The sequence below is a fragment of the Micropterus dolomieu genome, linkage group LG18 (assembly GCF_021292245.1).
Source record: "Micropterus dolomieu isolate WLL.071019.BEF.003 ecotype Adirondacks linkage group LG18, ASM2129224v1, whole genome shotgun sequence".
NCBI lineage: Eukaryota > Metazoa > Chordata > Actinopteri > Centrarchiformes > Centrarchidae > Micropterus > Micropterus dolomieu.
Window position 1 is genome coordinate 9,202,111 of NC_060167.1, and position 13,323 is coordinate 9,215,433.

General features: G+C 40.6%; 1 protein-coding gene across 3 annotated transcripts in view; it reads left to right on the top strand.

The window, feature by feature from the left end:
* LOC123956836 (plasma membrane calcium-transporting ATPase 1-like) overlaps positions 1-13,323 on the top strand; it is a 121,382-nt gene that overhangs the window by 89,214 nt on the left and 18,845 nt on the right. For all 3 annotated transcript variants that reach the window (XM_046029305.1, XM_046029306.1, XM_046029307.1), the window contains exons 8-13: positions 6,545-6,718; positions 8,334-8,548; positions 8,685-8,927; positions 9,059-9,300; positions 9,425-9,662; positions 13,059-13,238. In XM_046029305.1, the coding sequence (XP_045885261.1) occupies positions 6,545-6,718; positions 8,334-8,548; positions 8,685-8,927; positions 9,059-9,300; positions 9,425-9,662; positions 13,059-13,238 (1,292 nt within the window). The remainder of the gene's footprint in view (positions 1-6,544; positions 6,719-8,333; positions 8,549-8,684; positions 8,928-9,058; positions 9,301-9,424; positions 9,663-13,058; positions 13,239-13,323) is intronic.

Below are 13,323 nucleotides of genomic sequence, written 5' to 3' on the forward strand. Positions count from 1 at the left end.
TGGTGGACAAGGCACATGACCTTGGAAATGGAGGAAGAGAATCCCTCCATTTGAATAAAATAAGCCTTCTGGCCAACAAGGAGCAAAAGAAGAAGAAGAAGACAACTTTATTAATCCCTCAAGGGGAAATACTCTTTTTTTTTTTTTTTAAAGAGGCCACTTATATATCATCATCATATTGCAGACATTAAAGGGAACATTTACTGGGGCTACACCAAACAGAGAAATTAATGGAGATGGGTCTACTGTTTCCCACATATTCTAGAGAAGGTGTCAGAAACATTCATGCCAAAATCTATACAGACATGACCAGAACATACTGTATGTATAAATGCGGCAGGCGCTTGTTTAACTCTATCACATCATGTTGGGTCCAAGTCTGCCTTAATCTTAGATAATCTATATTTGGACCAGTGAAGATGGTGAACAATTTTAAACTAAATTACAGTGTGTCTAAGGCATATTGAGGAAAATTAAATTCTCTGTATAATTTTGCCAGACTGCCTCTGAGATTGTTTCGTCTAGGTCAGTTTTCCATTTATTTTTGAGAGATTGTTAAGTAATCTAGACATTCAGCTTTTAATTTGTTTTGTATCATCTTTATATCTTGATAATATCTAACACAAAATATATTTATTCAGTCCAAAACAAAGTTTTGTTAGCAAAAATAAAATTATTCTTTGAGTGATAAAAATTTCTGTACAAAATATAATTTCTGTGGTTGCAAAGACTCTTTTTCTGTCCTCAAAATATCCCATTGTGCCCTGAGAATTGAGACACAAGTACAACTCAGTCACGGTCACTCTGTCATGTAGTCTGACCTCTAAGGTGTCCTTCATGGGTGACACTGTTGAAATCAAGCGCTCCCTCAGTGCCTTTGCATATTAAATATTTAATGGGTTTGATGACAGTGTGTTTGTGTTGATGACGTCAGTGCTCCAAACTCGACAAGCCAACCGTCCTCCATGTCCCGTGTGATCATCCAACACATGTCCAACTTCCTTTGCAAGGTGTCACAACACACACACACACACACACACACACACACACACACACACACACACACACACACACACACACAGCTCCCCTCCTCCCGACCTCCCATGGTTTGAGCATCTGCTGCAGACAGAATGCTTCTTGATGTACACAGAAACGCACACACAGTCTTTGCTCTTGGACGATCATCACACTTTAGCACACAGAAATAATTCACAGAGCAGCCGTCATGGATGACCTCTACTAAAAACACATAAAGGACAAAATCTGCAGAAACGCCTTCAGTCGCATGGACTGCTTTGTAGCTTTTAAGTTCTGCGCCCACTGAGAATTCTCTGCAGCTTTATTGAGCTTATTGAGCCTCCTTTAGCTCATAGTTTTGGTTTCACTGCACATTTTACTGTATGGTTTAGTTTCAGCGCTCTCATCAGCCACGATACCACCAGCTGCAGGAAGCTGTTCTCGAACGAGTCTAATGGGATGATGATGCTTCTTTGTGTCTGCTAGATGTAGAAGTAGGCAGCTGTTTGCACTTTATGTGTCAGAATTGTGTATCTGTCAGCTTATAGTGGAGTTCTGCCCCCTAGTGGCCAAAAAAAATCAATTTATGCCCCTTTACACACCACAATGTATGGATACTTTTCTGATACCTTCAAATGCTTTTACTTTGCTGTTTTTTTTCCTATCACTGTGAAGCTACAATCAATGAACATAAACATGTCCTGCAGCTGTTTCACTATAAAAGCCTACTAAGAAAAAGAGACTGTTAGGGTTATTTTCACTGATGAGTAATCTGCCCATCACACTTCTAAAACCCAGAGATGTTCGGTTTTCACTTGAGACAAAAAAGCAGCCAATCCTTACAAATGAGAAGTTGAAACTAATGTTTGGCATATTTTCTTGAAATATGATTTTTCAGAATAGTGGCCAAATAATTTTCTATAGATGGGCTTGTTGATTGATCTACAAATCATTTTAGTCTTTACAGCTGCTGAAAAGCTTTTAAAGTGAAACATCTGTACAGGACGTTTAATTGACAGCTCAACAGTGTTAGAAAAAATAGAAGAAACATGGAAAACATTTGTGAATGAAAACAGTATTATTGTTAAAAAGAGAAAGTGAGAGCAACAGAGTAATTCACTGTTGTTGTGCCGATGTCTCATGTCATACTCACCACTCTGCTGCTCTCACTCTCTTTTTTAACACCAGTACTGTTTTCATTCACTCAATCACCTCCACTTTGTTGTCCACTTTGATTTTTTTTTTTTTATTAATGTTAAATGATCATCAATGGATCTCAACACTTCCTTCAGATGTTGCACATTAAAAGCCTAACTGGAATTTAGGGGTCTGTTGGAAGGCTTTTAATGTGGAAAATCTGTGCAGGAATTGTTGAGTTTTGTTGACAGTGGAAAAAATGAAGGCCTCATTGTATTTGGGAATTTGTGGAGGATTTAAAATGCTACACGTTCAGTTTTCCTATCACACATTTCAACACATGTATTATATTCTGATGATTGTGACTTTCTGTTGACACTGTTGATAAAAAACAAGTGATTCAAACAGTGCAGTGATGTTTTTTGGCTGAAGCGAGGCTGTCAGTGTGTGTGGGAGTTGCACCCTTGCAGTATTATGGGCTGTGGGCTGTCGTCTGTTCTGTTTGTGTTCCTTTTCTTTTCGCCTTTGATTCCTCTCATTTCTCTCACTGTTGCCTCCTTGCAGGGTGTTGCTCAGGACTTCATGTTGTCTTGTAATCACTGTTTGACTCTCTCCCTCTGTTATTTTTTTATGTCTTGCTGAAGTCTCCTGCAGCCTCCACAGCTCTGCAGCCTCCTCTACCTCCTCCTGTCTCTCTCTGTCGTGGTTCTGCATCGCTGTCGTTTTTCGTTTTTTTGGGGTGATCCTTTCAGTTCGTCTTCTGTTTGTTGACTTGCTTTCTTTTTGATTGTCAGACACCCCCTCCCCTCTGCCCGCCGTGCGCTCTCCCATGGTTCAGTGCTGCGCCTGTTTACAGTTCTGTGGTTGGTCAGTGGGTCTCAGTCCTGTTCATGTGAAGCTGTGTCGGTTAGTTCTATGTTGTGGCTTGTCTTCAGAGTGGACCATGTACATAAAGCTCCACGGCTTCCTGGTTTGACACTGACTCATCCCCACACTCAGAATGTCTAAATGTCATGTTGAGGTCACGCTGTCATGAAATGACTTCCCTTTTAGCAAAATTCTGTGTGTGAAGTTCTCATTATGAACCTGATGGAACTCAGAGTGAGGCAGGGATGATGACAGTAAAGGAGTTTTAGGACTAAAGTATCCAAAAAACCACATTACTACGTGCTGGTTTTGTCTCAAATCCCCAAGCTCACTGTGGATGTTTGAACAGTGAAGTGGGAGGAAATGTTGGTCATCTTAGTAGATTTCTTTTTAGTGACATTGAGCCCCATGCAAGAACGTTTTTGTATTCCAACACATTCTCACTCCTGAAAAACCAAATATGCAATGTCCGGTAAAGTTAGCAACAATAAATATGCAATGTCCAGTTACACTTTCAAAATAAAATGCCTGCATTTTGAAACATTGCCTTTTTGAAACAGCACGTTATTAAAGTTGTGAAACAATGCAATTTGGTTAGGTTTAGGCACAAAACTACTTGGTTAGGTTTAGGCAACATAACTACTTGGTTAAGGTTAGGAAAAGATCATGGTTTGGGTTAAAATAACTACGTACCTCAGTTAACACGTAAGTTAACTTATGTCACTTTCGTAGCTTACGCAATTTATGTATCTTAACTTAAATAAAAATATTTAATGTTGACTTTTTGTTTCACACAGGACATGAACACCACTCTCCTGGTTCAAGTTCCGTATTCATATCCAAAATCTGTCTTAGATCTGTCTGTCGAGTGTTCGAGCAAGTGTACAAACATCCCTTGTTGGAAATCGCTTGTTTTAACTTGATGGATAACCCCTGATCGTGAGGAGGTGTACGTTTCTGAGATTTGGTCATTAGCATAATCAGTGCAAATTACTGCATAAAAGGTGACCTTTTATCTCCTGTTACTGTCAGGAATCAGCAAAGGCCAAAATACTTCACAACTTGTCATTGCAACGTAGCGAGAAAAAAATCACTGGAAAGCTTGTCACACTACACAGCTGGGAATTACGTCTTAAATGTCAGTTTACAATGCATTAGCACCTCTATAATAGCTTTGTTTCTGTCAGAGAGGTGTTAATTAAATTATATGCTTTAGCATCAAGGTTGTAGTTAGTTGTGTTTTTGTGTTGGACTACATTATATTGAGAGGTGTTTCTATTATTCTGCCCCTCTCATGTATATAATATTGATAAATAGGGAGGACACAAAATTAGAAACACCTCTGAATATAATCTGTTACAACAGCACAACACTACCTTTAACTATGACCTCTGTGCTGATCACCTGTGCAATACCCATGCTGTCTGATCAGCATCTTGATATGCCACACCTGTGAGGTGGATGGATTATCTCGGCAAAGGAGAAGAGCTCACTAACACAGATTTTGACAGATTTGTGAACAATTTTTGAGAGAAATAGGCCTTTTGTGTACATAGAGAAAATCTTAGATCTTTGAGTTCAGCTCATGATGAATTGGGGCAAAAACAAAAGTGTTGCATTTATAATTTTGTTCAGTGTAAGAATAGGCATACTCACTAACCTGGAAAATATAGCTACACATACAATATTTCATGTTCGTCTTAATACCTACGCCCGGTAAGCCTCACAGCGTCCCCACCTTCACACTATCTTACAAACAAATGCGCAAAACAACAAAATGATCTTCCTCCACATCTGTCTGTACATGATTCATACGAAAGGCTAAATGTCGGTCCTGCATAAGGACCAATCAGTCAATATGGTTAAACACCATTAATTTTCAACTCACTGCTGAAAAACTTATTGAAGAAACGGCACAAAAGAGGATTGTATGGTTTCCACTCCCAAACACTACAGATTCCAATGCTCTTCTTCTTATTATTATTATTATTATTATTATTATTATTACTGACTTTTTTGCTTTTGGCTGCTTCCAAAAGGCTTTGTTACTTGACACCTCAGTGGGTAATAAACACAGGACAATAGAAACAGGTTCTCCAACAGACATTTGCATCTTCACTTTTGACTTGTGTTTGAATGTCATTAAAATTCTGTGGTTAAATTTTAAATAACCTGGGCAGCGTTTTGCAGCGAACACCTGAAGTTTCTCATGTTTTTTTTGAAAATTCTTATTGGTCATCCAGGAATCTAAACCTGCTTTATGTCCATGATCTGTTGGTATTGTTGGTTCCAGAAGTGATGTTGACATTGTTACCAGCAGAGACGTTTGAGTATTTGTGTATTAATTCAATGACCCTATCAGAACGTTTCCAGTATTTAATGTTAATTACAACGAGGAATTGTCGGGATTTCGAGATAAAATCATCCCGGTTTCAGTCAGCGTTGTCAGCTCAGTTGTGCACGAGGACGAACAGCACATCAAAACTGTCAGATTAGTGCAGATCTGTTCTTTTTCCATTCATCACCTGCTCACATTTCTTTGGTATATATGATAAACAACAGTGGATGGAGGGAGCGCAGCTGAATTCAGTGTGAGCTTTTCAGCAGAGATCAAACAGATTAAAAAGCTCCATTTACAGTACTACAGTCCAAACAGGATCCGGGCTGATGAAGTGAAACGCAAATACACAGTTTGTTTATGCAAATGAGGAGCCGCCGAGCAGGACGTGAAACCAGACGCCATGTCAGACTTCAGAACTTGTTCCAAACTCTGAGCTCTGATGTTAAATAAACACAGTGATGTGTGTGTGTGTGTGTGTGTGTGTGTGTGATTGACAGCCCCCGGTTAAATCCTCTCTGTTGTATCTGCTGTTTTCTGTTCTGTCTGCTGCTCTTCATTATGAACTGCTGCTCCCAACTCGTATGTGACACTCTGAAAGCTACCTGGACCTTTCCATGAATGCTCTGTGATCATAAATTGATGAAATGCTACTTTCAGCCAAAGGGTCAACATGTTAATATTAAAGAGTCAGAGGTCTTTTTTGATCTCTGAGAAAACTCGTCCGGTCGTTTTCAGCTTTCCCTCTGACTGAATCTGTAACGTTTTTTCTGCTTCTCTACCCTTCATCCCCAAATCACTCCTGAATCCTGCTCCTTCCTACTTTTTGTTTTGTTTTGTAATTTATTATTTATTGATTTTAATTCATTCACCTTTTGTCGACCCGTCCTGCCTTCCTTCATCCTCTGCTCCCAACCAACTTTCCTCTCTTCCATCTTCATTCCTTACAATACAACCTTCTGCCTTCTCCCATCATTACTGTGTCCCCTACCTGCCTCTCTCCCTCTTACATCTTCACCTCTTTATCACAAACCTGACCTCTCCTAAACCTCTTCACCCTCATCTCTCTTTACTCTCCGCCCTGGTCCCACCTTCCCTCTCCTCACCCATTGGCCCCTTAAAACCTGCCTCCTCCTCCATTTACCCCACAACCACCACTTTACCCCCCTCACCCTCACCCCCCAGCCAAAACCCAGGACGGCATTGCCCTGGAGATTCAGCCGCTGAAGAGCGATGAGGCTGCCGAGTCAGAGGAGAAAGAAGAGGTCAAACCAGTGAAGAAGGTCAACGTGACTAAGAAGGAGAAGTCTGTGCTGCAGGGCAAACTGACCAGACTGGCTGTACAGATTGGCAAGGCTGGTAAGGAGCGCGCATTCGCGCACACACACACACACACACACACACACACACACACACACACACACACACACACACACACACACACACACCATATCAGTTTCATTCTGTTTGTCCAGTACATAGGTCCAGAACAAATAGCTAGCCTAGCTTAGCACAAAGACTGGAAGCAGGGGGAAACTGCTGGCCTAGCTCCATCAAAAGTGAATAAAGCCACCATCCAACAACTCCAGGTCCAGTCAGATCAATTTATTTATGGAACACATTACAATCAACATGTATTAACCAAAATGCTTTATAAAAATAAATGAGTAAACTAGTGGTATTTTAATAATTAAGGGGACTCAGTTAACACACTTCTAAAAAGACTGGTCTTAAGACAGTATTTAAACAGGAAGTACACTAAAATTCTGACAGGACCCTCCCCTTCAGCTTATCTAAACAACTCTACAGAGCTAGGAGCTCTGTTAAGCTCTATACTTGAGCACTGCGGTTCTTTAAACTAAATGCTAACATCAGCATGCTAACATGCACACAGTGACAATGCTAACATGCTGATGTTGATGACTTTTGCAAAGTCATTGTAACGCGCCTTTATTAATCTGCTTTCATACTGAGGACCTGTTTATGCTTAAGGATTAATTGGTGGTAGCTCGTTAGCTAACAAGATACAACATGACATCAAACCGCTTTAGAGCTCTTGGAAGGTGGATTTATTTTTCGGTGGAAGACAAAGAACAAGAAGATTTCTAGAAATATGTGACTTCCATTTAATAGCACACAAAATGATCAGACAGAGCAGGGACTGAGAGGCTGAAGGTCACAATGCACTCAGTTTTATTGGATAGATGTTTTAATATGGAACATGATTCATCCCAGAAATGAAGGTATTTTGTGTGTCATTTCAATTGACCTTAATACACTGAGGGGCTTTCAGGACAGAGTGGAGGGTGGGGCACCAGCAAAAAACTAGCTTCAGTAATAAACTGCCCCTCATTACTGGACAGAAATAGAATTTGGGCCAAACCCCTTTTGAGAGGAAGTGACTGACAGGAGCGGTGAGGCAGAAAAACAAAAGTGTTGGATTAGTTGTCTGACTTGCTGTTTTGTTAAGTGCAGAGGCTTCCTTCACTGTTTTGCCAAAATAATAACCAATAATACATTTTTGCTTTTATTTGATAATTGATTAAGACAGACAGAAAATATGGAGAAAGAGCTAGAGGGTCCCCGGTCCGAATCCAAAACTGGGACTTGTGATTATATAGTATGTGTCTGCAAACTGCATGAAACAACCAAAATCACATTAGTACAATCCTTACTTTGTGTTCTCTGAATTACAAATTTTCAAAAATATGTGTTGTCGTTGCTTTGTAGCAAACTTTCACGAGTTATTGGGCATCAGATTGTCCCTGAACGCACCACGATATGTTTTAAAATCATATCAAATAATATGGGGAAAAAACAAGCTAATAACTGTAATGACATTTTACAGTATGTAATTCATATTTCATGCTGTAATAAAACATGTGGCGACCAGTGGCCTCTACATATAGAACTAACTTGATATGAATAGGAAGTGTTGTGTTTAAACTCAGCTCATTCTGCTCACTCTAACCAGGTCTGATCATGTCGGCTGTGACCGTCATCATCCTCATCCTCTACTTTGTGATCGACAATTTCGCGGTCCAGGGTCGGTCCTGGCTGGCAGAATGCACCCCCATCTACATTCAGTACTTTGTCAAGTTCTTCATCATTGGTGTGACAGTGCTGGTGGTGGCTGTTCCTGAGGGGCTGCCGCTTGCCGTCACCATCTCTCTGGCCTACTCCGTCAAGGTAAGCAGGATGGGGAAGCAAAGGTGATTGTAGGAATTGTTAGATGAATGGATTTTTATTTTTATTTCCTCACAGAATCATGCTATGCTCACTATGTCTAAAACCTCAGCCTCTGATCGTGTCCTTGATATTTTAGAAAATGATGAAGGACAACAACCTGGTGCGTCACCTGGACGCCTGTGAGACCATGGGCAACGCCACAGCCATCTGCTCGGACAAGACTGGCACGCTTACGATGAACCGCATGAAGGTGGTGCAGGCGTACATTGGTGACAAGCACTACAAAACCATCCCTGAACCCGACGCCATTAAACCAGAGACTCTGGAAATGATGGTCAACAGTATCTCCATCAACTCGGCGTACACCACCAAGATCCTGGTGAGACCTTCATCTGACCACAACACTAACATGAACCTAACTTATCTTTCCCTTAACCCTAAAACCCTGCCTAAAAACAGCTCTTTGAAGTCGTGAGGACTGGACAAAATGTCCCATTTTTCCCTTCCCAGCCTCCAGAGAAAGAAGGTGGCCTGCCCCGCCACGTGGGCAACAAGACTGAGTGTGCTCTGCTGGGCCTGGTGCTGGACCTGAAGAGGGACTACCAGCCAATCAGAGAGGAGGTCCCCGAAGAGAAACTGTACAAGGTTTACACCTTTAACTCATCCCGCAAGTCCATGAGCACGGTGCTGAAGAACCCTGATGGAGGCTTCCGCATGTACAGCAAAGGAGCGTCAGAGATCGTCCTGAGAAAGTAGGAAATGTTCATCTGCCTGAGAGAAGAGGGATGGATTGATGCATGGATGGATGGATGGCATTTCTCACCCTACCTAATGTTGCCCCTTCTCCTCCTCCTCTGTCTCTCTCTCCTCTCCCAGATGCTCTCGTATCTTGGACGCCCAGGGTCAGCCTCGGATCTTCAAGCCAAAGGACCGTGACGAAATGGTGCGTAAGGTGATTGAGCCAATGGCGTGTGACGGGCTGAGGACCATCTGCGTGGCTTACAGGGACTTTCCCGCCGAGGCTGGAGAGCCGGAATGGGACAATGAGAATGACATCCTGAACGAGCTCACCTGCATTGTTGTGGTCGGCATCGAGGACCCCGTCAGACCTGAGGTACACAGCACATTTAATCCTGCCCACACAGATATCAGCCTAACAACATTTCCTGTTGTTAACACCCGATGCTGGGTTATGTTCATGGCTGGAAATTAGGCTTGTTAATGATTAATAATAAATCACCGTTAAAAATGTGATCTTCCAACAGTGTTGAATGTCATCGGTTAAAGTGTGATGAAAACCCATCTACTGCCTCTCAGATCTCTCTGTTCCTCTTTCTGTCTTTTGTGTGTCTTTGTGTCTGGACACTATGAATCATACAAATGGAGATAGTGGTGCACACTTTCAGTCTTTTCTCACATACATTTAACAGAAGTAGTTGTGTGTTTGTAATGTGATGAACTGCTGTAAGAGCCTACAGCTTCTGTTACCTATAGTAATCGTCTTTGTTCATGTCAGACTTCAGTTTTATTATATATATATATATATATATATATATATACTAGATATAACAATTGCAGTAATTTGAAATGTCCTATATTCACTGTAGGCTGAAGTAACTGAAGTTCAGTTTATTCCTGAACATAAGAGAAGAACATAGAGCGGAAATCTATAAGTACAACTTAACTGATTTGGCAGGCTGCTAATAAAGTATTTGTTGTAATAAGGAGAAATGTTAGGGCAAAATATTTAATAGTCGAGATAAATGAACTGTTTTTTTCCCTAACATAAAGACTGAGGTGAGTCCTAGTCAGGTGTGCAGAGTCTGGATGTTCTGAAGAGTTAAATGAAGCCTGTAATGAAGCTCAGAAAGCATCAGTGCTGCCTGCTGCTTTAATGTCAGAGCACAAAGATCACAGACAGGATGGAAATAACTGGATAGCAGCAGGAGTCATTCAGCAGCACAGCATTTATTTCTACTCGACCTGTGATGTGATGGACACAAGACTCTTCTCAATATTTCAGCTCTAAGGCTCAAAATTATTCTTAAACATGAAACGCGTGTGTGCATGTAACTGTGACCTGATGGCGTGTAGTCTGCACTCATACTGTCACTGTATAAGGGACTAATTCCACCATCAAGAGCAGAGCCCTTGTATAGACTCTTGTAATTAATGATACGGTCAGTTCCTTGACTGCAAAACACACTGGCGCCATTTTGACGACACACATCAGTTAATCAGTAAAGCTGCCCGAACCAGCCCTGTAAAGTGCCAAACTAGCTAATTAACATGTGCTCTCAGTGGCTGAAAACTCTTGACGCCAACTTGTTTTAAAACAAGAACTCGGTAAAAGGATCTTAAATATGCACATGATGGCTGTAATCACAATACTGTGCTACCAGAAGCTACAGCCAATAGGTTCTGTGTAAAAAGTTAGCACCTTCGCCAGTTCTTAATGGAAATAGCCATGGAAATAAATGAACAGATTTGTTCTTGAACTGCAATGCAGAGTTGGTCAGCCTTAGTATTGCAGTAAAGTGCTATTAATGCTAACGTAACCCAGTTTTAACTAATGTGCTTTACTTTTACAAGAGAAAGGGCATTTAAAATGAGGACTAACTGATGTGTTTGATGAACGTAATGCTGTCATAGCTAACGTTAGCTGGAGTCACTGGAGTGTCAACTTGCCCAAATTCAGTAAAGATCAGGACAGAGTCACTAACATTAGCCTAAACTCTGATAAAGGAGCATCCAGGACCAGCTCCCACAACCTGTAACCCCACAAAATAATGTAGCTACATAATGATAATGATACCTTTTTCTCTGTGGAAGTAATGCTATTGCTGTAGGTTGTAAGCAAGTTAGCCAGACATGCTAACATCTTATGAAATATAATCCATTACTTAAACTTTTGGTCTTGTTTTTTTTTAGCTTTTGGAAATAAAAAGTATGGAAGCCCATTTCCACCACTGTAAAAAACTGTAAGTCATTATTAGAAACCTTCTCCAAATAATGAAAAACCTTCTTAAAATATTTACATAGTATCTCAAAATAATGACTTATTATCTCAAAATAATGAGAAACACTCTCAAAATATTGACTTAGTATCTCAAGAAAATTAGTAATTATCTCAATATAATTACTTGAGATTACTAAGAGATACTAAGTCAATATTTTGAGATACTAACTCATTATTTTGAGGTACTATAAGTCATTATTTTAAATGCTATGTCATTATTTTTAGAAAGTTTCTCATAGAGAGCCTAAGTCCCTCCCCTTCCGGTGGACCACCATGGGACCTTACTTAAGAAAAAATATGTACGGTAGTCGATGGCAAGAGACAACTAATTTTTTTAACCCAGTTTGAATTGTGCTCTGAATTACACCTACGATGTATGTCGATTTAAAATATACATTTAAAAGTCAAGAAAGTTGCTGTTTGATGTAAAACTGTTGGAAGTATAAGTTTGTGAAATTACATAACTACAAAGAATACAAACCCAAACGTTGCGTTTGTGACGCAGTAACTTTTTCTCTCAATGACTGAAGCTAATATTACTGAAGCTTCGGTTTTCACACAAAACGACATGTAACTTTACTGTTTTACGACAAACTGCAAATTTCATGGCGGACAAAGTTATCTTTTAAATTGACAAACATCATATGTGTAATTCAGGGCACAGTTCAAACAGGATCATAAAATAAGTTGTCTCTTACCATTGACTACCGTACATACTTTTCCCAAGATAATGTCCCATTGGCCAAAAGCGGAAGCGAGTGACTTAGGCTCTCTATTGTGAATTACAGGATCTTTTTTTTCTCAACACGGTGCAGAAATGGGCTTCCTTAGAAAAGATACCCCCCTCCAATGTCTTTGTATACAGAATATATCTGTTACTACAGCCCCATGAACACCATTTCAACATGTGGAGACTTCTAAAGACTGACAATCCAACTCCTTCACTCCGGTCAAGGCTCCTCTCTGCATGAATCAAAGAGATGATGCATGTGTGTGTAAGCAAACATAGACCTCCTGTTGGTCTCTGTCAAATGCCAGTTGAGCCACCTGTTGAGCAGGGGAAGAACCCGTCAGCTGACCATTATGTCATCATGGACTCCTCACAGTGGTCCGTCTATATCTCTTTGCATATTATCTGAGATGAATGAGGTCTCAGTTGGGATAAAGAACAGCAAGAATGGAATTTCAACTAGAGCCTGCTTATGCTGTTGCATGATCAGTTTAGTCTCGCAAGTTGGCGTCCGGAGATGTGATTCTGGGTCTGATTTACGACGCATCACTTCAGCAAAAAAAATTCACCCAACCAAGAAACTCCCCCCTCAGACTGTTTCTCACTTGTTTTGAAAATGAATGAGCTTCCTTTAGGCTCCAGTCATGGACTTTTATCATCTTTAAACTGATGGTTAGATCAGGAAAAGAAGCTGGTGAGTTTCTCTGACATCTGTGCTCATCTTTCAGGTTTAATGATGTTTCTGTTTCCACTCTTAACAGGTACCTGAAGCTATTGCTAAGTGCCAGCGTGCAGGCATCACTGTACGCATGGTCACTGGAGACAACATCAACACGGCCCGCGCCATCGCAACCAAGTGTGGCATCCTTCTGCCTGGGGAGGACTTCCTGTGTCTGGAGGGCAAGGAGTTCAACCAGCAGATCAGAAATGACAACGGAGAGGTAAGATCGTTCCCCATAATGAGTGTAATTTGTTAACATAAGTATTATTAAAGAAGTGTTTTTCCTTCAGTTGTGACAAAAGAAT